Source organism: Monodon monoceros, unplaced genomic scaffold, assembly GCF_005190385.1.
Source record: "Monodon monoceros isolate NGI ecotype Baffin Bay Population unplaced genomic scaffold, NGI_Narwhal_1 Super_Scaffold_20, whole genome shotgun sequence".
In the NCBI taxonomy this organism is placed as follows: domain Eukaryota; kingdom Metazoa; phylum Chordata; class Mammalia; order Artiodactyla; family Monodontidae; genus Monodon; species Monodon monoceros.
In genome coordinates this window covers 37,936,126-37,958,853 of record NW_021703777.1, presented here as the reverse complement: position 1 = coordinate 37,958,853, position 22,728 = coordinate 37,936,126, and the positions used below count along the sequence as shown (strand labels likewise).

General features: G+C 36.2%; 1 protein-coding gene across 3 annotated transcripts in view; it reads left to right on the top strand.

The window, feature by feature from the left end:
- CDS1 (CDP-diacylglycerol synthase 1) overlaps positions 1-22,728 on the top strand; it is a 69,519-nt gene that overhangs the window by 38,838 nt on the left and 7,953 nt on the right. The window contains exons 6-12 of one of the 3 annotated variants that reach the window (XM_029236021.1): positions 9,025-9,083; positions 10,781-10,863; positions 12,616-12,703; positions 15,308-15,376; positions 18,145-18,297; positions 19,887-19,979; positions 22,051-22,154. In XM_029236021.1, the coding sequence (XP_029091854.1) occupies positions 9,025-9,083; positions 10,781-10,863; positions 12,616-12,703; positions 15,308-15,376; positions 18,145-18,297; positions 19,887-19,979; positions 22,051-22,154 (649 nt within the window). Of the gene's footprint in view, positions 1-9,024; positions 9,084-10,780; positions 10,864-12,615; positions 12,704-15,307; positions 15,377-18,144; positions 18,298-19,859; positions 19,980-22,050; positions 22,155-22,728 lie in introns of all 3 variants that reach the window. The other 2 variants (XM_029236020.1, XM_029236022.1) reach the window with 2 other exon arrangements.

The following is a 22,728-nucleotide window of genomic DNA, read 5'->3' as shown; positions in this document are numbered from 1 at the left end:
GGAAATGAAATTTATTTGTGAGTTTTCACTTTAGCTTTTAATAGTTACTGTTTTAGCTCTTAGGAGTTTCTCATAAATAAATTCTTCTCCAGTTAATACAATTCTGGAAACTGAATACGATATGGATGACTTCCATTTCTCATTAAACAAAAAATATACAGAATATGTGGGGAAGAATGTCCAGTCCTTTAAAAGTATGTCATTTATATTCAGTAATTATGATCTTTTTCATGGTGTTCAATTTTAATAAACATCCCTGCAGATCTTGGTCTCTATTTTATTTCTGATTCTAGGAAGCCAGAGAATGAAATACAATCTGAAATGATAATGGTAATTTTCAGAGAATCATTTTTGGGGCAGGGGAACCTACATTTTCCAAAGAAATTGCCTGTTTTACATTCAGGTTTTTTGTTAAGTCCAGTTTTCTCAGTCCATTACTTAATTTTTTAAAATTATAAATGATATGTCTAACATACATTCTTGGAAATAGATATTGAATGTAGATGTCTTCATTCTTGGAAATAGATATTGAAAAGTATTTTTGTTCTTTCAAGGGCAAAAGAAGTTATTCATTCTAAGGTAGCTATTTCATTTTAAATTCTAATCAGTTTAGAAGAATCATGATTATTAGAGAGATTAATTATGACTGCTAACAGCTAAAATTTTGGAGAATAATATGCTTGACTCTGATTTTACGTTCATTAAACCTCATCTGTGACATTTTTTTTCATGATAGAAAGAAATTTTGCATAGTTTCTCTTATCAAACAAACACGTTTGATTCATTTTGTTAAATGTAAGGTAAATTCTGGGATGGATTCTTTACTATTACAGGAGAGAAGCATACTGTACCTTCTTAGTCTATATTTTTACAGGCAAGACTTCTTATTAGCAAGAAAAGTGTCTGTAATAACAATAACTTTATTTCATATATAATTCTTATAATTACTTAATAGTAAAATTGTGATTAATTAAAATATAAGTCATTAACATATGTGCATTAGTTAAAAAATCTGATATGTCAAAAGAATCTGATAATGTTATTGTTAATGTAAACAATAACCCTGCACCCCAACACTTGCAGATTGTTTTCATTTTTCTAAGTAATATGCCTATTTCTTAATTTATTTAGGCATTATCTATTGACTTCCTGTAATAACCTCTGTCTCTTCTCCGTACTCAGTTTTTTATTGTCATTATTAATATTATTAAATAGGTACCTAAAATATCACTTTCTATAGAGCCAAATAGTATCTTTGATTACATTTCCATTCTTTTACAACTTTTTGCTTTTCCTGCCCTTAATAGCTGCTCTTTACCTTTTCTTTTCCACCTTCATAAATTTCTGTGTAGGAATCCTTAATTTTCCTTTTGAGTCTGTCCCATGTCTGTTGGTCATTTTTTCAGATGTTCACAGAAATCAGAGAGTTGATTAGTTCCCGTTTTTCCTGGTGACCTTTATCCCAGGGACGTCTGGGCTCCTGTTCCTGTTTGGACTGGCTGCTTGTAGGCCTGCTGTCAGCTGTCCCCTCATGATTTGGCTTTTCCTGTGTCTTCCATTTTCTAGGATAACACCCTCATTCTGCTGCAGCATAGCCTCTAATAGTTTCCTATGAAATGTGCTTAGAAGGTAAATATTTTATGTTCATACATTTCTAATAATATCTTTGTTCCGTTCTCACAATTGACTGCTTTGGCTAGGGTTCCACTTACTAGTAGTAGACTTGTACTTAGTCCTCTAGTTTAGAAGCCCAAGCCTTAACCTTGCCTTCCAGTGAGCCTTTCCTGTTCAGTTTTCTCTAGAAAATACTTCTACTTGTCCCTGATTTCTCAGATCTGCTGAAAGTCATCCAGTTGGTTTTCCAGCTTCCAAATTTTGTAGCCATTTTTCTTCTTTTTTCCTTGACATTTCTTCAATTCTCTTTGCTCTGTAGGTTTTTGCCTTAATTTCTTTTAACATGATTTAGTGGGCTACCAGGACGGAAGAGAAAGAAATGTAATACATGAACAATTGACCATTTAAAAACAGAAATCCTTGATTAGTATTTTATTTTTCCCTTGGCTTAAAACAACAACTAATTTTTTTCTCCTGGTCCTGTGGATTGACTGGGCTTCACTGGGCAGTTCTAACTTAAGGCCTCCCCTACAGTTGCAGTCAGATGGCGGTAGTACTGGTCATGTGTGTCCTAAGTGGGCTAGACGTCCAAGGTGGCTCACTCTCACGGGCACGGTTAGTGCTGGCTGGTGACCCGTAGTGCTGGCTGGTGACCCAGGCACCCGAGTGTGGGCTCTCCATGGGGCTTGGCTCTCTCAGCACCACGCCTGAGTTCTGAATAGGGAGGGCACCAAAAGCCAAGCATCTCAAGAGTCCTTACCTAGGATGTTTTGTTTTGTTTTGTTTTGTTTTGTTTTTGCGGTACACGGGCCTCTCACTGTTGTGGCCTCTCCCGTTGCGGAGCACAGGCTCCGGACGCGCAGGCTCAGCAGCCATGGCTTATGGGCCCAGCCACTCCACGGCATGTGGGATCTTCCCGGACCGGGGCACAAATCCGTGTCCCCTGCATCGGCAGGCGGACTCTCAACCACTGCGCCACCAGGGAAGCCCCCTAGGATGGTTTTTTAAAACTAGTTTTTAAAAATGAAAACATAATACGTTCCCACAGTAAAAATTCGGGCTGAAAAGGAGTATTCCGTGATATCTCCCTCCCCGCTCAGAGCCTTACTTACTTTTTCCAGGGGCTTCCTACCACTATTCAGACATTATCTGAGTATTCAAGCTTATATGTTTATATCCTCCTTCCCTCATTTTTGTACACAAATGAGAGCAGACCATCCTGTACCTGTTTTTTCCCACTTAATGTAGCTTATTTGTGGTTTTATATTGGCACATCTAAACTTATCTCACTTCTTCCGTATCTGCAGTTACATCTGATGTGCATACAGCAAAATCTGATGGGTAGCATGTCAGAAAATAAGGCAACTACTATTTCCTTGCTTTGCATTTCCTCTAACTTATACTTGAAAATAACTTCTCAATTGAGAGGGTAAAGACAATGTAATTTATTTTCTTTCTTGTTTCTTTTTATAACATTGTATACATGATAGCCTCCCAACCAACCCTTTTCAGTCATTGTTTCTTCATTCCCTAAAATTTCTGACTCTACTTTTATAAAACAAAATCAGTATTTCTTCTTTTTTCTAACTGATTTCCACCATGGACATAGCTTACCACTTGCTCTTTTATAGAATCATGGAAGCTTATTGAAAATCATCAGTGTTGTTCCTTCAACAAACATTTGAGTGCCTTCCAAGTGCCAGTACTGTACATGGTGTTGAGGATACCAAGGGAAATAGGCTGGTAGCGTGCCTTCCAGGGTATTGCAACTGCTGAGACACATGTCCCCTAGTTCATTGCTGGAATGTGAACAAGGACCTCTAAGAGCATAAAGAAGGGGAAGGAGGGCCTTTCTTTGCTGGGGTGGGAAGGCCAAAGAACACCTTGAGGAAGAGATGACAGGTGTCATGAGAAGCAAAGAACAGTCAGGTGTTTGCCAGGTGGACAGAAGGAAAGGGCATTCCAGGAGCAGGGAACAGCTGTACAGTCTTGAGAACGAGAGAGGGTGGCATGTTCAGGACCAGTGAGAGGCAGTGAAGGTTGCAGAGGTAAGCAGGAGCCTCGTCTTGAGAAGCTTTGTGTATTCTGGGAAGAGTTTGGGCTTTATCCCAGGAAAACTACTGGAGGATTTTAAGCTAAGAGATGATATAACCAGATCTGTAATTAAATGAAGGATGAGTTGGATAACGTTAATAGAGTGACAAGATAGGAACCTGTTGCTCTAATTCATACTAAATATAATGTAGGCTTGGCCTGAGGTTTATATTTAATACAGTAAAGAGGGTTATAAATTTTAAAAAATTATGGGACTTCCCTGGCGGTCCAGTGGTTAAGACTCCGAGCTCCCACTGCAGGGTGCGGGTGTTCAATCCCTGGTTGGGGAACTAAGATCCCACATGCTGCGTGGCACAGCCAAAAAATTAAAAAAAAAAAAACTAAAATACTGTGGGCTGATCTTAGAAACCAACTGCTATTTATGATAGTCTATGAAAAATTGCTTTTGTATCCCAAATTATTGGCTTGAAATGTACTTTTTGTTGAGATAATTATGTATTTCCATGTAGTTTTAAGAAATAATAGAGAGTCCCTTATGCACTTTGCCTAGTTTCCACTAATGGTAATATTTTGAAAAATTACAGTGTAAGATAACACCAGGATATTGACATTATTACAGTCTTACAGAAGTATTTTTAAAGCAAAACTTTTTTTGTTTAAAGTATAGTTGATTTACAATGTTGTGTTAGTTTCTGGTGTACATCAAAGTGATTCATATATAAATTCTTTTTCATGTTCTTTTCCATTTTGGTTTGTTATAGGGTATTGAATATAGTTCCCTGTGTTATACAGTTGGCCCTTGTTGTTTATCTATTTTATATATATTTTATAGATTGCATCTGCTAACCCCCAAATCCTAATTTATCCCTTCCCCACCCCTTTTCCTCTTTGGTAACTGTAAGTTTGTTTTTTATGTCTGTGAGTCTGTTTCTGTAAAACACAACTTTGTAGTAAGCTAGGAGCTACTGGGATAAGAGATGAAACTTCCAATATAAATTATTCATAGTATTCTATATCTGTTATCATTTTACACGTGTCCTAAATATGGCCCTATTAAATGACCATAAGCACTCACTTTGTGTTTCTCTTGTTTTTTTAATTTCCAGTGCCTAGCACAGGGTCTGGCATTTAGGTTCCCAATACACATTTACTAGATGAATGATCAGGAAGCTGAGAACATGCACATCCACACACAGTGCTTTTTAGAGAGATTTTTTTTCAGCATCAGTGTTTTGGTTGCTGGGTCTTGAGGCCTTACTGGTGATTCTTGAAGTGATTAGCAACATTCATGAGCTTAGTCTAGCAAATGAAGGTAGACTTTAAAACAGGAGTAAGGAAATAGAAAGTGTGCTCTGTTGAGATATTTGTACCTTTCTCTCAAATTATGCTGATAAAAATCTCTGGAATTCTTCTCGTTAAACAGCATTCCAAGGGTCCTGCCCAAGTTTTAGTTCTGCAGTGGTCAAATGACTTTTATAGGTCTTAGCAGATTTAAAAACCAGAGACAACACAAGCTCTTTCATTGACGTTGAATTTTATTAAAATAAAATGTATGTATATCCAGGTCTGACCCACTCACCAAGGCCCACCACATTAAATGACGTGTTTAATATTATACCAGATGACTCACTGACTAGGACCTGGAAATCATCCTGACACTTAGATAATTTTGTTGTAAAATGAATTTGAGTGATAGCAAAAAGAAAATTATAGGAACAACATTTTCTCTAGAGTCTGGATATATTTTAAAAAGATCTTGGGGCCTTGGATTTGGGGCTCTTTAGAAACCAGAGCAACTATGTGATTACATGTCTAGTAATGATGGGTGAATAAGCTTAAGATGTTGGACCCTTAATATCGTCACCTTAAGATCTCTTTATCTAACCAGTGATAGGCATATTAAAGGCATATTAAGTTTAGTGGTTTGGTTTTTTTGTTTTGTTTTGTTTTTGCTTGTATTTGTGCATGGCTAACTGTTTTGACTTCTTTTTAAAAACCCTTAAGGGTAAGTTATAACTTGAATATAATACTTTGAATTCAAGAAAAATCAATGGACTTATAAGATTAAATTATAGCTAAAATTAATGCATGATTAAGAATGTTTTTCCAAATATCCTGAATATGTTTTATCTCAAAGGATGGTGATGAAATCTTTGAAAGATGTCACAAACAACTGTTCATAAAGGACTGTATCTTCAAAACCACTTACAGTTTTTAAATTAAGATGATTAGAATCTATACACATATCAGTCTTGTTCTATACCTTAAACTCACCGTGCAGATTAAGAGAAAACTTTTCTCTATCTTAGCCAATATAATGGTTGGTTTGTGTGAATTTCTACAGTGCACGTTCAAACTTTTTAAAAACAACTCAGTTGTATTCTAGTGGCTGAATATGGGCACACATAATGCAGTGTGCTTCTGAATTTGTTGAACATGATGTTTGAAATGTTTTGGAGTTGGATTAGTTAGGGAAGTGTAATGAAAAATACAGCCATGTGAAAGTAAAGGATGAGTCAGTAAGCTCCAGTATTTAATCCTGGGTCCATCTTTGTTTGTTTTTTGAGTTAAGGACTGCATGTGTTTACTGAATTGGTTAATCACCAATAAGAAATTTTAAAAATAACTTGATTATTTCTTTATATTTTCTTGTCTCTTCAACTAGATTATGAGCTCCTTGAGTGGAATGACTATCTTATCCATTTTTTTGTATCTTGTGTCTGGTGCATCTAAAGTGCTCCATAAATATTTTTTGATTGTTCATTTTTTCGGAAATTTCCTCTATCCCATCTTTTGGACTTTTCAATGTCTTTTTTTTTCCCTTCACTTCTCCTGACTGCTTTAGAAATCTCATTCTTTTTTGTTCTTTTTGAATATAATTGTCTGTAATCTGTTGGGTAACTGGCTCTCCCTAACCACCTGGGAACTCCTTGATACTGGGCAACAGGATATACACATCTTTGCATGGACAGCACAGTGCTGTTTATATAAATGGTGATCAGTAAGTGTAACTAAACATAATTATATATCAAGAACTGTATGTTAGGAAACTTTTTCAATGAATACTTTTGTTTACAATACTGTAACAAATCCTATGATTTTAATTGGAAATATAACCGTACGAATGTTCTTTGTTAATGGGGGAAAAAGTAAAACTATGGATCTAAATGTATAAAGTTATCCTTTCCATAGATTTATTGAAATATAGCATGTATGTATTTTTACACGGTTAAACATAAAATATACACATAGCTAGATGGTTGTGAATGAAAAAGTAAACTTATGTTTCTTTTTTGGATTCTTTTTCTTTGAAAATAATATTTAACCTTAGATATGCTAGGAAAACACTTTACATCCTCCTCTTCCACATTCAGAGAACTGTATTATTTTAATGTATCTAGGAGTCAGATAATTATATCCTTTATTAGAGCACCCTAAACAGCTGCATTGCTACTGGTTGATTTAACAGTGAAATTGGATCAGGTAAAAGTGAGTTGCCAAGGCTGTCCTGGATAAAAATCATCATTAGGAAAGTACTGAATAAGTCTGCTGGTAATTTTATTTGAAGAAGTGCTTAAGGGTGAATGGTATTATATAGTTTCGAGAAAGAGACCAACCAAACGTGTTGTACTAGTATTTGTGAAGAGGTAATTCATAGTTAATGATGTTGAGAGGCTCCCGAGGCTGTGCAGGGAGAGCCAGAGAGGTCCGTTTGGACAGAAGGGGAGGTTCCAGAGGCATCTGTCTTGCCTCTGCTTTGCTTTTACCCTATTAGCCTCTGAACCAAGTCCAATCTACATTCACCTTTAACCATGGACCAATGGCATAAAGCAGCATAGAAATTTCATTATTCCTTAAGCAAAAAAATAAATCTACCTGCTATTGAAGAGAAATTTAAAAGCAATGATTTTTAAAGAGGTCTTTTATGCTACTGGTGATTTCAGTGCCATGAATTCCATGTTTTAATCTCCCCCTGCCCCACCTTGCTTGCTTTCTTTTTCTCAAGAAAGTGACATATGGCTGTCAGTTTGCCTCTACTCAGAGAATGTTTCCATATTTCTTTTGCAGTTCAATCAGTTAGATTCTATAGGTGACAAATAGGAGGTGAGGTAGGATCTGGGAGCCAGTGTGCATTCTCTTCCTTTATCATCATCCTTTACACTAACATTACAAATCGGTCATCAAAAAATAGCTGCCGGCAGCTGCTGTTTGATTCTTTGCTCTGGTCAGAGTAGTATCAACCTTGCTTACTCTAGTGGGTAGAATTGCCTTGGTAAGTATAACTTAGATATACAAAGTCTAGTACTTATTTCATATGGGATAGATTAGGTGACAGTTCATTTTCTATCTTAGAGAACTCTCTAAAGATATTGCAGAATAGAATTCATGAGTAGCTGTTTAGCTGAAATTAAACTTGGCTTATGCATTTCCAGTATCTACTTCTGTAAAAAAAATAATTATCTTTAGAACTTCACTGATATATTGGGCAAAAAGTGCTTCATATTGCCTCCCATTATTTAGTATATAATTATTAGATTTCATTTCATTAGGTAGAATTTTTATTTAGTAAAATTTTATGGTAATAAATTTGTAGGATATAAACAGAAACACAAATACTGTTTGTACATCATGAAATTATTAAGAGTATTATGTTTTACTGTAATTATTATAACATGGGTCTGAGAAATTTCAAATCACTCTTAACCTGAATCTTGCTGATGATAGTTTATGGAACCACAAGACTCTTGAGAGTCATTAGGATCTAAGGGTTTAACTCTTTTCTAGCGCCGTGATCCCCAGTAAATTAATAAAGTCCTTTGTGTATTTTTCTTCATCTGTAAATTGGAGATGATAATGGGTACTTACATCATAGGAAGGTTGGAAGGGTTAAATGAGTTAATGCTTATCAAATGCTTATACAAGAGCCTGGAACATAGTAAGTGTTCAGTAGATGTCAGCTGCCATAATAATTATTATTAATTTTTATATTATATAGAGATTGAAACATTCTACACAGACATTTGATGGATTGACTAGCAAATAAATTTTAGTGAACTGAAATTCAGGATCTTTTTTTCCATGTCCACACATTAGCAAGGGACTAATTCACTTAATTAATGTAGAAGATGTTTATTGAATTTATGCCATGGACTATATTAGGCATTTTGAAGAATACAGGGTCATTTCCCTCGAGAAACTTTTACTTAAAATGCTTAATAGAAGAGCAGGAGAGCGTATGAGTGAGTAGCTAAAGCATAGCTAGATGTGGTATAGAAATTTGGCTTATGTGAGCTCAGTGAATCTTAAACTTTGTAACAAATTATACAATAAGCCATGTTTTTTGTTCTTGAACAGGTTTCTGCATGTTTGTGCTGAGCTTGGTGAAGAAACATTATCGTCTGCAGTTTTATATGGTGTGTATTAACCATTATTCTGTAGTCACTGTATGTAATAAAAACCTTTACCTTTATTTTTTTCTGTGGTGAGAAGATATAATCTAATCTTCTAGTTGCCTAAATGTGAGAGATATTTGAATTTTGGATTACTATTATATATAAAAAGTTGAAGTTGAAAATTTTTTGAGGATTTAAAAATTTTAACTGTTTCCAAAGTTTTCCTAAAAACTTTTTCTTTGAATATTTTCAAAGGCTATAAAATTAAATTCAAGTATTTGGGTTCCCTAAATTTGTAGAAATTTGAGGTGTTTCCACAGTCTCCTGGACAGTTAGTAAGTCTTGGAAACATCTACCATCTTTTTGTATGGGAAGTAGCTATGTTTACTTGCTCTTAGCCTGGGCATAAGGGGAACAGAGCTTACATTTTCTTGGCAGCTATAGCTATACAGTCACATGATTCTTCATGGCCAAAGATACTTCATTCAGTGTATCACTGAACAGTGTTCAGTGTTTTATGAAGTTTATCATTGTACATGATGACCTTCTCTTATTTCCTTAAAAGGTAGCTAATTATAAGACTGTAAAACGCAAAATGTAGTATTTAGATCTGTGAATTCATGTATTAGTAAGGCTTGTTTTGGATTTGGGGTATATTTCCTATTTTTCATGCTGTGCTTTTTCCCATTAAGACATCCTGCTGAGCACCATAGCTGGGAAATTGTAGTATTTCTTACATTTCTAACTTCTGGGGGTCTTGAGAGGAAAGAGTGAAAATCTAGAAACCATCAAGACAATTAGAAATACTAGAATCTGCTATGAAAATATAAATGGTTCCTATTGGAAAAAATCATTTATGCATTTGGAAGCAATCAGGGTAGAAGAGAATTGGATTGTATAAGCAGATGAAAATTAAAAAATAAACCCAACCAATATAATATATTTTTTGCTGAAATGGAAAATAGGTTTATTTTGAATAAATCAAAATCCTAAGAATTTTGAAAAGTCATAACTTCCAATAAAAATTATGAGACTAGCACATAGAAATGTTAGTGCTTTTTGTTCACAATTTGCTCATACTAATGATGCTAAAAGTGGTTAAAGTGGCCATCTCTCAGGCTAGATGGAATTGATGAAACACAGAGGACTTTGAAAATTTGAAATGGAGTACTGTCATTGCACAGAGCTGTGAAGATCAACTTTCAAGTATGAAAAGATTGAGTTTAAGGGCAATTGATCCCTGCTGGTTTGAATCATTTGAAGTTAGAAATAACTCTTTATTGGAAAATGGTACCATAGTGAACTCAGAGAAAAATCGTTTTTAGCATTTCTAATAACTAGAGAATGCAGCCAGAGTAGAGTTTTAGCTCCTATCTAAATGCCATAGCAACAACATAAACTTCTCATTATCATTTTAATCTCATGATTCAAGATTATGTTTTTTTTAATATGTCTTTTTTAAACTTAGTAGTGTATCTCAATATTATTAGCATTCGATTTGTGTATAAATTAAGGTTACTTTGTTAAATGTGTTCATGGTTTTCAGATCTCAGTGGGCACTAAAATTAATATAATTTACTAACGGCATTTATTTTGTATGACCTTATCTTATGAAATGTGACCAACAGTCATGCTAGAAATTTGTGTTTCAAAATTGCTTCGTGGGCTGCACTGATCCGTTGTGTTCACTAATTGTTGTATTGTTGTGCTATTAACAGTTCGCATGGACTCATGTCACTTTACTGATAACAGTTACTCAGTCACATCTTGTCATCCAAAATCTGTTTGAAGGCATGATATGGTAAGGTGACAGTATTATGCTGCTTTATATTTAAGTCATAGCACTTTTAAAGCTCTTTTACATTCGACAATGTCTTACAGATTTCTACTAAAATGTACTATTTGTTGTTGCTCTATTCCATTAAAATAGCTTACTGAGTTTTGCTTACTGTTTGACAACTGAAGACAAATGCTTTGTTAACAACTGGAAAACTTCCTTATTCAGGTTTCAAATAAAATGCAGGAAGTCCTCATAAAAGCACCAAACAATTAATTACATTTTCAGGTGTTACTACACCTTAATATGACTTTTTTTTAAAAAAACAAAGAATTGTGTTTAAAAAGAGTGTATTGTTTATGTGGGATGCAAAAAAAAAAAGAAAAAAGGGAAAGTTTGCTTTTCGGCAAACAATGTGAAAGTTGGGTAAGTTCTACTCTGCCTTTATAATAGGAGTTGGTGTCCAGATTTCGGGTATTTGGAGTTACTTGCTATATAAGCAGTGGGTTGCAGATTCAGAAAGCATTTTTATCAGTTAAAAATTAGCTTAAATTATAACAATTATTATAAATTAAAAATAAGAGTGGAGAAAAACTTAAGATTTTAAGAAATCTGACTATATTTTCTCCACATTCTTTTAAAATACAGTAATTAAAATCTTCTATAATTGTTGGGTTTATTCAAGATAAATTTGTTCCCTTGACAGGTTTGTGTTTTTTTAACCAAGATATGTATGTGTGTGTAAACAATTGGAATCATTTTAAGATTGTCTTCCATATACAAACTTTTAGTTGATGGGAGGCAGTTACTGAAATTAGTAGGTTCTGTACAGTTAGTAGGGTTTTAATGCAACTACAGGCTAAGATAGTATTAAAATAATTTTTCCTGAAGGAGTTTGTATTAAGAGCTTGGTGTAAGTTTATCAGATTATACTGTCTGAACAATTGACTCATTTCTCTTTTGAAAGGCTGTTTTTAAAAAATTATACCATTGTAACTTGTTCCTGTCAGCTGAAAAAAATGCACAACGTGAACGTTGTGAGTTAAGTTTTATTTGGAGCCAAATGAGGACTATAGCCTGGGAGAACAGCCTCTCAGATAGCTCTGAGGAACTGCTGCGAAGAGGTCGGAGGGGAGGTAGTAATACATGGTTTTAGTGAAGGGGGCACGTGCCAGCAAGCACACATTTTGGCAGAAGGTTGCTGCTGGTCATGGGGAGCAGATGCCTCCGTTAATGATTTTAGTGCTTTTCTAGATATGAGAAGATGTAAGAAATGGGGCTCATAAAGTCTTCTCCTAAAAAATATCTAACTCTCTGAAGGACTGTTCTGCCAGTGTTTCCCAGAGCACACAGTGCCTCATTCCTGATCTCAGTGCTGAACTCCTTTCAGGGTGTGTTGGAGGTCAGCGACCGCAGTGGCTAGTGACCTAATCCTTGTAGAGCCAGATGGCGAGTGACAGTTTTTAGTTGGCATTCCTCATAAAACTGAAATTTGAAAGTCCATAGCTATAGAAATTGTTTAATTTTAAAGTTAAGTTGATTATTTAATATTTTCATTAGCAATATTCTCGTATGTTTATAGATTTTGCTCTGCTTAATTGCTAAATGGGCAAATTTGGTTGGTATTTATTGTGTCTGTTAATTAATCTTTTAGTACGTGCTGTGTTCTGGCTAGGCTGCAATGTAATCCAAAGGATTATTGCATTGGTTCATTATGAGTCATAAGCTGTAGAAATAGTTGCCACTTAATCATATGGACTTTTTTTTTTTTTTAAGGTTCCTTGTTCCAATATCAAGTGTTATTTGCAATGACATAACTGCTTACCTTTTTGGATTTTTTTTTGGAAGAACTCCATTAATTAAGGTAATGGAAAAATACCACAAGCAAACCCTGACCATAACTTAAAAGATTAGCCACTGGAGAAATTCCCAACCATTTGGTGCTGTTGCACATTTTTGATTTCTGAGGTGCTTTGATTTTCCTTAGTTGCCCTCAGCAGCCACAGTGCAGAGGCAGTGATCTGTATTTCCCAATGATTCCGTCTGGTTCTTCATCAGATACTCTCTTGGCTCCTTGGCCATTTCCCCTCTCCCGTGAAGGCTCATGTCATATTTTTGCTGGTTTCTTTCCCTTGGCTGTTGTGCGGTTCTTTATTCTGCTTCCCAACAACCCTCTAAACAGGCCTGTCCTTGACTCTGCTTTCCTCTCAAGCCATCTCATTTGTCTCCTCCTTCACCAGATTGTTTGAAAGTGTATATTATACCATTGTCACATACTCATGTCCATTTGAAAGACTTTTATACCCAAATTTGTTTTAAGAAAAAATTTGAGGTCCTACAATAAAACACTGATGAATGATGCAAGTGATAAGGAAAAGTGAAGATAAGGGACAGGAAAGTACACATGAGGAGACCATGTAGTTTTGCCTTAGATTTGGTTCTGTTTACAGTCAGTGGAGGCAAAGAAGAAAATGAAGTAATTTATACAGTTCCCATCTTGGGAAAGAAAGAAAGAAACCAACTCCTCATGGAAAAACAGACCTTTTTCTAGAACTCATTTCTTTTAAAAATAAAAATAAAAAAGCTTTTCACGTTGGGGCTACATAGAGGATTCACTCAGTTCAGATATCGGGCAAAGTCTTTTATAACATTCTGACAAATGCATTAATTGGCTATTTTGATGTTATCACATGAAGGCATTTATGGAGGGACTGAGACAATTGTTGAGATAGAAAACCTGTTTTGTTCAGAGTGATGTAAGGATAGTTTATCATTCCTAGAGGAGTGCGTGGACGGCCTGTCCTTCAAAAACACCTTCCTTAAATTCTTCCCCACATAGGAGTCCAGCACACAGCATTAAGCTGAGCTGTGGGGATACTGGCCAGCAAGCTATATACATTTTTAAAGTCTCTAAAGCTTATTTCAGCACAAGAGCAAGTGGTGAAGTAGTCAAGGATTTTATACCAGCTGAGAAGTTGTTGGCTTAGGAGCCCTCAGAGGCTGTAGAAGAATCTCACTGTCTGATTTTGAACATCAATTTCTAGTGAATTACCAGGCTGGATTAGTTGTATAATATACGCAGATGTAATTAAGCAAGTTAACCCCTAAATCAGTATGATATGGGGGGCTTCCCTGGTGGCGCAGTGGTTGAGAGTCCGCCTGCAGGGGACACGGGTTCGTGCCCTGGTCCGGGAAGATCCCACATGCCGCGGAGCGGCTAGGCCCACGAGCCATGGCCGCTGAGCCTGCGCGTCCAGAGCCTGTGCTCCGCAACGGGAGAGGCCACAACAGTGAGAGGCCCACGTACTGCAAAAAAAAAAAAAAATTAAAATTAAAAAAATATATATATGATTTGGGTCAATTTAATTTGATGAGCTATCTTTAAAATAATCAGCAGGCACTTCTGAATTTGAGTCAACTCCTACTTCATGACAATAATATTGAATTATCCTAGGAGACATTGTATATCAGTCACTTCTCTATGGCGGAATTGTTGTCAGATTGGTCAAGAAAGCCTTGGTGCTTTATAAACTTCAGGACAAGAGCTCATGTAGTTTAGCATATCACCCATTTCTATCTCAGAAACTTCCCTCCGATATTTATTTGGCTTCTGTTCCCATTGATCCACTGAAAGGAACATCACAGAGGCCGTCAGTGATCTCCTGACGATCATAGCCCCGTACTGAGTCCTTATCTTACAGAGCGCCTCAGCCAGTTAGCACTGTGTACTCCTAAATCTTTTTCTCCTGCCCCTGCTTCACCAAGTTCTAGAATTTCCTCCAGATTTCTCTCCCTGAATGCTCCATGGACTAATAAACAATAGCCGGAATCTGAAACAAACAGTATTCTCAGAAGCCCAATATGTTTCTTCATGGAGAAAGACATATATAGTGACTAAAGGAGGGAGGATATGTGCATACTTGTGAGGCAAATACTGTACCTAGGGCTATGGAGCTTTTTGCCATTTCAGAAAGAGGACTGTTGTAAGCTTGGCATTTGGGAATATATGAAAATCTGGGGTGCTGCAGAATCCATGTTTTGTTATACTCATTCTATTTTTGATCAGTAGTAGGTCAACACAGACCATGTATACTTTGAATGAATGAATATGTCTCATCCTTATTACATTATTCTGGGGGTTTATATAAGCATGAACATTATGGGACAATTATTTCAGCATAGAGTTTATAGTCCTTTGAGTGAAAAAAGCAAATTGAGGCTATTTACAGAAACAAACATATTCACAGTATGTAGGATGTCTGAAGGCCTAATATGTGTTCAACTCTACTAGAGAGATTTGCACAAATAAATCACCATCATGGACTGAAGGAAAAAGGGTTGCAAAGCCTTTCCAATATGAAAAAAAGAAGGAGAGAGGTACAAGGTATTATGGGAATTTATTGAACATATGTATTTGTGTGTTTTGTGAGTGCAGTAACTCTTTCTAATTCTATTTGGCCTTTTTCAGTTGTCCCCTAAAAAGACTTGGGAAGGATTCATTGGCGGTTTCTTTTCCACAGTCATCTTTGGATTCATTGTGAGTTTCACTAGGATTTTTATTTTATTTATATTTTGAAAAGTGGTAGCAAGTTTATTAGTCTATTCTGAACCTAAAAGAATTAAATCAGAAAATGCTAATAATGTATTAACTGAAGCCCACTAGACAGAATCCACAGGCCTACCTCAGAGATATTGCAGCTTCAGTTCCAGGCCACCACAATAAAGCGAGTATTGCTATAACGCAAGTCACGTGAATGTTTTGGTTTCCCAATGCGTATAAAAGTTACAGTTACATTATACTGTAGTCTATTAAGTGTGTACTAGATTAAGTCTAAAAAAAACAGTATATATGCCTAATTTTAAATACTTTATGGCTAAAAAATGCTAAGCATCATCTGAGCCTTCGTTGAGTCATAATCTTTTTGCTGGCGGGGGGTCTTGCCCGGATGTTGATGCTGCTGACTGATCAGGGTGGTGGTTGCTGAAGGTGGGTGGCTGAGGCAGTCTCTTGAATAAGACAGCAAGGAGGTCTGCCACATCGATCGTCTCTTCTTTCATGAAGGATTTCTCTGTAGCATGCAAGGCTGTTTGATAGCACTTTACCCTGCTCAGTAGAACTTCTTTCAGAATTGGAGTCAACCCTCTCAAACTCTGCAACTGCTTTACCAACTACGTTTATGTAATATTCTAAATCCTTTGTTGTCATTTCAACAGTCTTCACAGCATCTTCACCAGGAATAGAGTTCATCTCAAGAAACCACTTTGTTTACTCATTCATAAGAAGTAGTTCCTCATCCGTGAACATTTTATAATGAGATTGCAGCAATTCATTCCCCTCTTCAGGCTCCACTTCTAATTCTCTTGCTATTTTACCACATCTGTAGTTACTTCCTCCACTGAGGTCTTGCAGTTGGAAGAACAGTGCCATTAGACTTGTTTGAGGCAGGGTTGCCATAGACCTTCAATTTGTGAAAAACACAGTACCTGTGAAGCACAATAAAGTGAGTGCAATAAAATGAGGTATGCCTGCATTCTATAGCCCAGTAACTCTCATCCTGGCCTCATAACAGAACCACCTGGGGAGCTTACACAACACCTATGTCCCAGCCCTCTTCCAGGTCAATTAACTCCCTCAGCTGATTCTCATATAAAGCTAGGCTTGAGACCTGCTGTTGTGTTTTGGTAGTTTCTAACAGCTGTTCTGCCTTGTGGGTGCACAGGTGCTGGGACGGGTGGTGGCTTTGAATAAAAGCAGAGAATGCAAATGATATTGAAGAGTTCTGTCTCTTTAACACGTGCCAGCTGCTTGGCCAAGTGGGTGCTTACTGCTGTGAGTCCAGTTTACAGAAAAAGCTTGTTAAAAATAATTGATGTTTACTTTTAGCTATGAATAATGGATATTGTTAATGTTTTAAAAATTAGTGTACAGTTATGGAGTTTATGTTTTTATTCAAAGGTGTCTTGTGAGAAATCAAAAAAGGTACAGAAAAACGGCTGGATATAAGATAAATATACCAAAAAAAATTACTGTCAGGAAGTTTAATTTTTTAAGAGTCTTGTTCCTAACAGTTCTAGAATATATTTTATAGCCAAATATAGAGTGACTAATAACAACATGGAGCTTTGAGAGGGAGCAAATATACAAATAAATGGAAATGGGCCAGGCTGGAGGGGAAAACCACCATAATTCCTGTTTATCAGTGTAGTTCATTCTCAATGAAAATTGCAATAGAATTAAAAAAATTATTCCAGTGTTTATTTGTTAGAATATCAATGAGGTAATAACTGATGAACAGAATAATGAAAAGGGATCTGGTCCTGTCCAATGATTATACATTACGAAGAAGGGATTATTAAGTTAAATACTACTACAAGAATCTGGTATCATTAAAGACAATTTAGAAATACTACAAGAACAGCCATATCATTGGAAGAAAATAAAGAGCTATCCTATAAGAATGTAATGCATGATGAAATAAGGAGGGAGCTTATATATTTTTTAATAAGTAATTTTGAGGCAACTGGTTGTTTGGAAGCAAAATCAACTTATATCCATTTCTAGTGTCATATTTGCACTTCTATCAACCATTTTTGAGCAGTATAATGGTGTGAATGTCTGTAAAAGAAAGAAAATGAACTATTGTATAGCAATTTAAATTTGTAATAAGATATTTTGTTTTTATGTATCTTCTTCCATGGCTGAGGACAGCTAGTTTTAAAAATTGCAGTGATGTGTCCAGGGAAAGAATAATTTAGTCAACATTGTCTGGGTTGGTTAAGAACAATGGTGTTTTTCACCTGTGCTGTTTTCTTAGTAATTTTAAATCACTGTTTATTTTTTTAATTGATGAAATCAATATAACATTTATGCAAGAAACTTTAGTCCTGTACTCTCCCATACCTTTATAATTGTTAGCTTCTGCTGACATTAAATGTGTTCTTAAAAAAAGTAAAACCTTGCTATAATTCTTGTCTAAATGTTCAAATCGGCTTCTTTTTCTCACTTTCCCCTTCCCTCTTTCCCTATACTGAGATTATAATCATACTGATTTCCAAAAAGTTTTTGTTTTCTAATGGCTTTTTAAAGTTTTTTATTCCATCAGTTATGGTCAGTTAACTTTGAAAATACATGGCAGGATGTGAATGTGAGGAAAATTTGGCATTCTGTTTCTGGCCTTTCTGACACATAACATATATACGTTTAAAAAATTTTATATATATACACACACGCGCACACACACACACACACACACACATACATATATTTTCATGCAATGTTTTACAAACGCTTGCTTTGTTATTTAGGCCGCTTACGTGTTATCCAAATATCAGTACTTTGTCTGCCCAGTGGAATACCGAAGTGATGTAAACTCCTTCGTTACAGAATGTGAACCCTCAGAACTTTTCCAGCTTCAGAGTTATTCACTTCCTCCCTTTTTGAAGGCATTGTTGAGACGGGTAAGATAAACATGGTGGGGATCCTCCCTCCCAAAGATTAAGCTTCATTTATTGCAAGAGATCGATTTCTGCAGAATTTTTAACTCTGTAATACAGATCACTGTCTGCTTGACATCAATCATATATTCTATCCCCTTGTGATTTCCCTTTTTTGTATATAAAGTGAATATTACTGTCACAAACCAGTTGTCTGTTAGAAACTTACTTGCCTAATGGTTTGAATACTGGTGGTAATTTATCTTGAAAACATTTTTAAATGTCTCTTAGATTTCTACAAATCAAACGAGTTATAATGAGTTTCACGTGTAACTGGTATAAATTGACTCAATTTAAAACTTAATTAAAATTCACCAGCTCAAAAATTACTTGATTTTTAGGGGACTTTTACTAGTACAGAAAGCTGCTGTTTCTAAAAATCAGTTTCCCTTCCAAAAACACTGCTGCCATTTAAAGGCAACCTTGAAGGATGTTGACATGCTGTCCAGTAGATCCCTGCTAATCTATGCTACCAGGACTAGTGGGTGGTTGGTTAAAGTGGGGAATCAAATAATTGTGTGTGTGTACACATGAATGCATCTGAAACGTTTATTATTTATTTATTTATTTGGCCGTGCTACACAGCTTGTGGGATCTTAGTTCCCTGACCAGGAATTGAACCCTGGGCTCTGGCAGTGAAAGCACCACGTCCTAATCACTGGACCTCCAGGGAATTCCCTGAAATATTTAACTTTTAACTAAAGTTACTTTTTAAGAAGAAGGTTAACCAACAAATTATTTCTCTACTTGAGGGCTCAATACATTGATTCCAAGAATTTTTTCAGTGTCCAAGCCATCTATTATCTGCTGTAAAACTCTTTGATACTGCTAATCTTTGATTGGGGCAAGGCCGTTCCTTTGCAAACAGGTCCAAAGATTGGAGTTCTTAGTGATCTTTCTTAAACCACACCCATTATGCACTCTCTACAATTTGTAGTTTCAGTTTATTTAAAGTGGAGAATTTACAAAATAATTTGGCTGCAGAATTCTTCTCAACTTTTCATAATTGTCTTGCTGATGTTAATTTTGGTAGAAAATAAAGCATTTTATTTTCAGGTGTTTCCACAGCATTTAACTTAATTTTAAGAGAAAGACCAACTTTCCCGTCATTTGTCATATAAAATTAAAGTGAAATAAAATACAAAATACATTATATAATTACAAAAACAAAGTGCTACTGGTAAAAAACAATGTCAGAAATTAACTGATTCTTGGTAAGCCTATGACCCAAGTGATGTAGAAGTTTCTAGACAAATTAGAAAAGTAGCCTATCAGATTTTAGCACACCAGGCGCTTTCAGTACGCTTACACAGGGAATAGGGAGTGCTGGCTGAATAAGCAGAGTGGTAACGAGAGCTTACACATTTATTTTTTCCTATGATCTTGAAAGTTTGTGAAATTAACAAAAATATGGCATGTGCTTTGACTTAGTGTTTATATATAATGGCTCTGAGTTTAGGTGGCGTGCTCGAATACATTTTTCATGCAGTTAGCCCCAACCCCTCTCCTTTTTCTTCCCTCTTTAGGAAACAATAAGCTTGTATCCTTTCCAGATACACAGCATTGCTCTTTCCACATTTGCATCTTTGATTGGCCCATTCGGAGGATTCTTTGCCAGCGGATTCAAAAGAGCTTTCAAAATCAAGGTGTGTGTTTTAGATTCTTTGTTACAGTGTTACAGAATATAATTAGAGAATGTAATATAGTTGGAATTTGGTTCTCTTTTGGTCTCCTGCATTAGGCCCCTGGGCAAAAACTTTTCCACCCTATTTGTGTCACCCTCACAGAGTATATATTCTTTCTTGTTAGGTTTTGGTCATGCCGTGTTAATACATTTTAAAGTGGTATATCACCCTTTTTTCTAGAAATGGCATGTGTCACTTGATGCTGGGACAGACACAGAATCTTGGTCCTTCAAGTGTTCATCCAAGAATCCAGCTATGAATTGTCTAGGTTTAGTGTCCTGTCACAGTCTCAAGTGAAGGGAAGTGCAAGAGTGCCTTTGGATATGTAACTCTCCATTCTGCTGGACCAGGGGTCAGCAAACTCTTTCTGTAAAGGGCCAAATCATACGCTAATAGCAGCAATATTGCAAACTACTCAGTTCTGAAGTCTTCCACTGTAGTGTGAGAGCCCCATGGACAATACATCAATGAATGGGTGTGGCTGGGTTCTAATAAAACTTTACTTACAAGAAACAGGCAGCGGGCTGGAATTGGTCTGTGGGACATAGTTTGCTGATCCCTGTTCCAGATACTTAAAATTAGCCCTATGTTTTGTTTAACTTAAATTCTCGTAAAGTGAGATATATTTGGCCTATTATCTCAACTCTCCTCACATGGCTTCACTAAGTTAAGACTGAATGTGTGCCATTGGGAGTTAGAGAGTGTCTACTGAAGGTGGGGTGCTCAGGGCAAGCTTCTCTGAGGAGGTGGCGTTTGAGCAGGGATACCAGGAAAGGAAGAGAATGAGTCCTGCAGAGAAATTGAAGGAAGGGAGTTCCAGCAAGTGCAAAGGAGTAGAGGAGATCAGCTGCTGGAAGGGGAAGAGGAACACTGTGGCCATGGTAGGGAGTAGGTTGTCAGACTACAGAGAGTGGTGGCCAGATCCCAGAGGCCAGGGAAATAAATACGCGAACTCAGCGAGCACTTGCAATGGGGAAGATACTACCTTAGGTGGAATGCAATATGCAAAAGTGTACAAGATGTTGTCCCTGTTCTCATGATGCTCACCACCGACTAGGGGAGATAATACACATCCACAAAGAATCGTAGCAATAGCTATGCAAGACGAGAAGCCTGTAAAGGCTGCAAACAGCAAAGTGGGATGGAGTTACCACGGCTCTATTGTGCTTGGGTTAGTAGGGAAGAGAAGGAAGGAAATGTGTTGGCAAAAATTAACCAAAGAGTTTTTCAATAGTTGTTTTAAACAGAGAAATGTTATGTTTAGAATGGTCTTTAATGGTCTCCAATCCAAGGTTTCTTGGTGAATGGTGAGGTTTCTTTTCATGTCTGAAATGAAGGTAGAATCGCTGTTGCATTTTAGAGGTTTTTAGGTTGCTTGAGTAAACGAGAAGGACAATTAGTCATTTCCATTTCCTGGGCCCTGACACGTGTGGATGGATCTATACAGGGTCAATCTTCAGAGGCTTACTAACCATTCCCTTAATTTGGCCATTTAATGGACTAACATGTCCCAAATGAACTATCTATTTTGATTTCCTTTTTACCCCAACACATAAAAAAAAGAAATATTTTTCACAGTAGTAAAATATTTATCTCAGAGTAAGAACCATTAGGATAAACATGAGCTAGAACCAGTTGTATATCTGTCAACAACACTAAAATAGCTCCCCAAATAGTTTCTGATTAAACAGAAGAGCCAGCTATAAGATTAGATTAGTAATAGCTGATAGCATTTTTGATTTAGAAAAAGTTTTATTAACTAAAAAAAGTTAGTGCTAGATTTAATTAACATTTAATTAGTGTTATTTGAAAGCTGTGGGTCAATTCAATAGTCATTCTAACATGGGCACATATTCCAAAGATGCAGTTTTAATCTGTTGGACATGTTCTAATAACTTTGTATTTAGTGGGAAAATCCAATAGTAAAGTATTTTCCTTCAAGTCCATGATGTCAAGGAGACATTTACAGGTAGGAATTTTAGAGCAGGTGATTTTTTTGAAAAGTTACTAATATGTTTGTTTTTTTCTGAAGGATTTTGCAAACACCATTCCTGGACATGGCGGGATAATGGACAGATTTGATTGTCAGTATTTGATGGCAACTTTTGTGCATGTGTACATCACAAGTTTTATAAGGTACTTCTAGATTTTTAAAAAATGTTTTATTAGATGATTTCTTGGAGTTCTCATTTCGATAGGCATTAGTTTGAATTAGTTACTTTTTTTGTCATTGGTAATCTATAATAGCGAAGGGAACGGTGGCTCCTGGAACTGTGTCACACTGTAGCCTTGGGCAGTATGATTAAATTATAATTATTTCCCTTACATTTGAACAAGTTAAAAAAATAGTATATGTCATAGTCTAATAGGGCTGAGTTAAGATTCAGTTAGAGTGGGTGAATGGTACTAGATTTGGAACAGCAGGAGATTTAATTTCTCAACTGTAGACATTGTGGTGACAGTGAACCCTAAGAGTTACTTAAAAAGGAGGAGGACATAATGATTCATCCAGTCCACCAGTTATTGCTTGAGTGCCTGTTATGTGTTGGGCAATGTTCTGGGCACAGATATAGCAGAGAACAAAACAAACCAAGTTCCTGTCCTCAGGGCTTATTTTCTTCCTGGGGAGTTGGAGGGAGAAGGGGCAGAAGTGGAGAACAAACAAATGTAGCTTGTCTGGTGGTTATAAGAGCCACGGAGAAAAACAGAG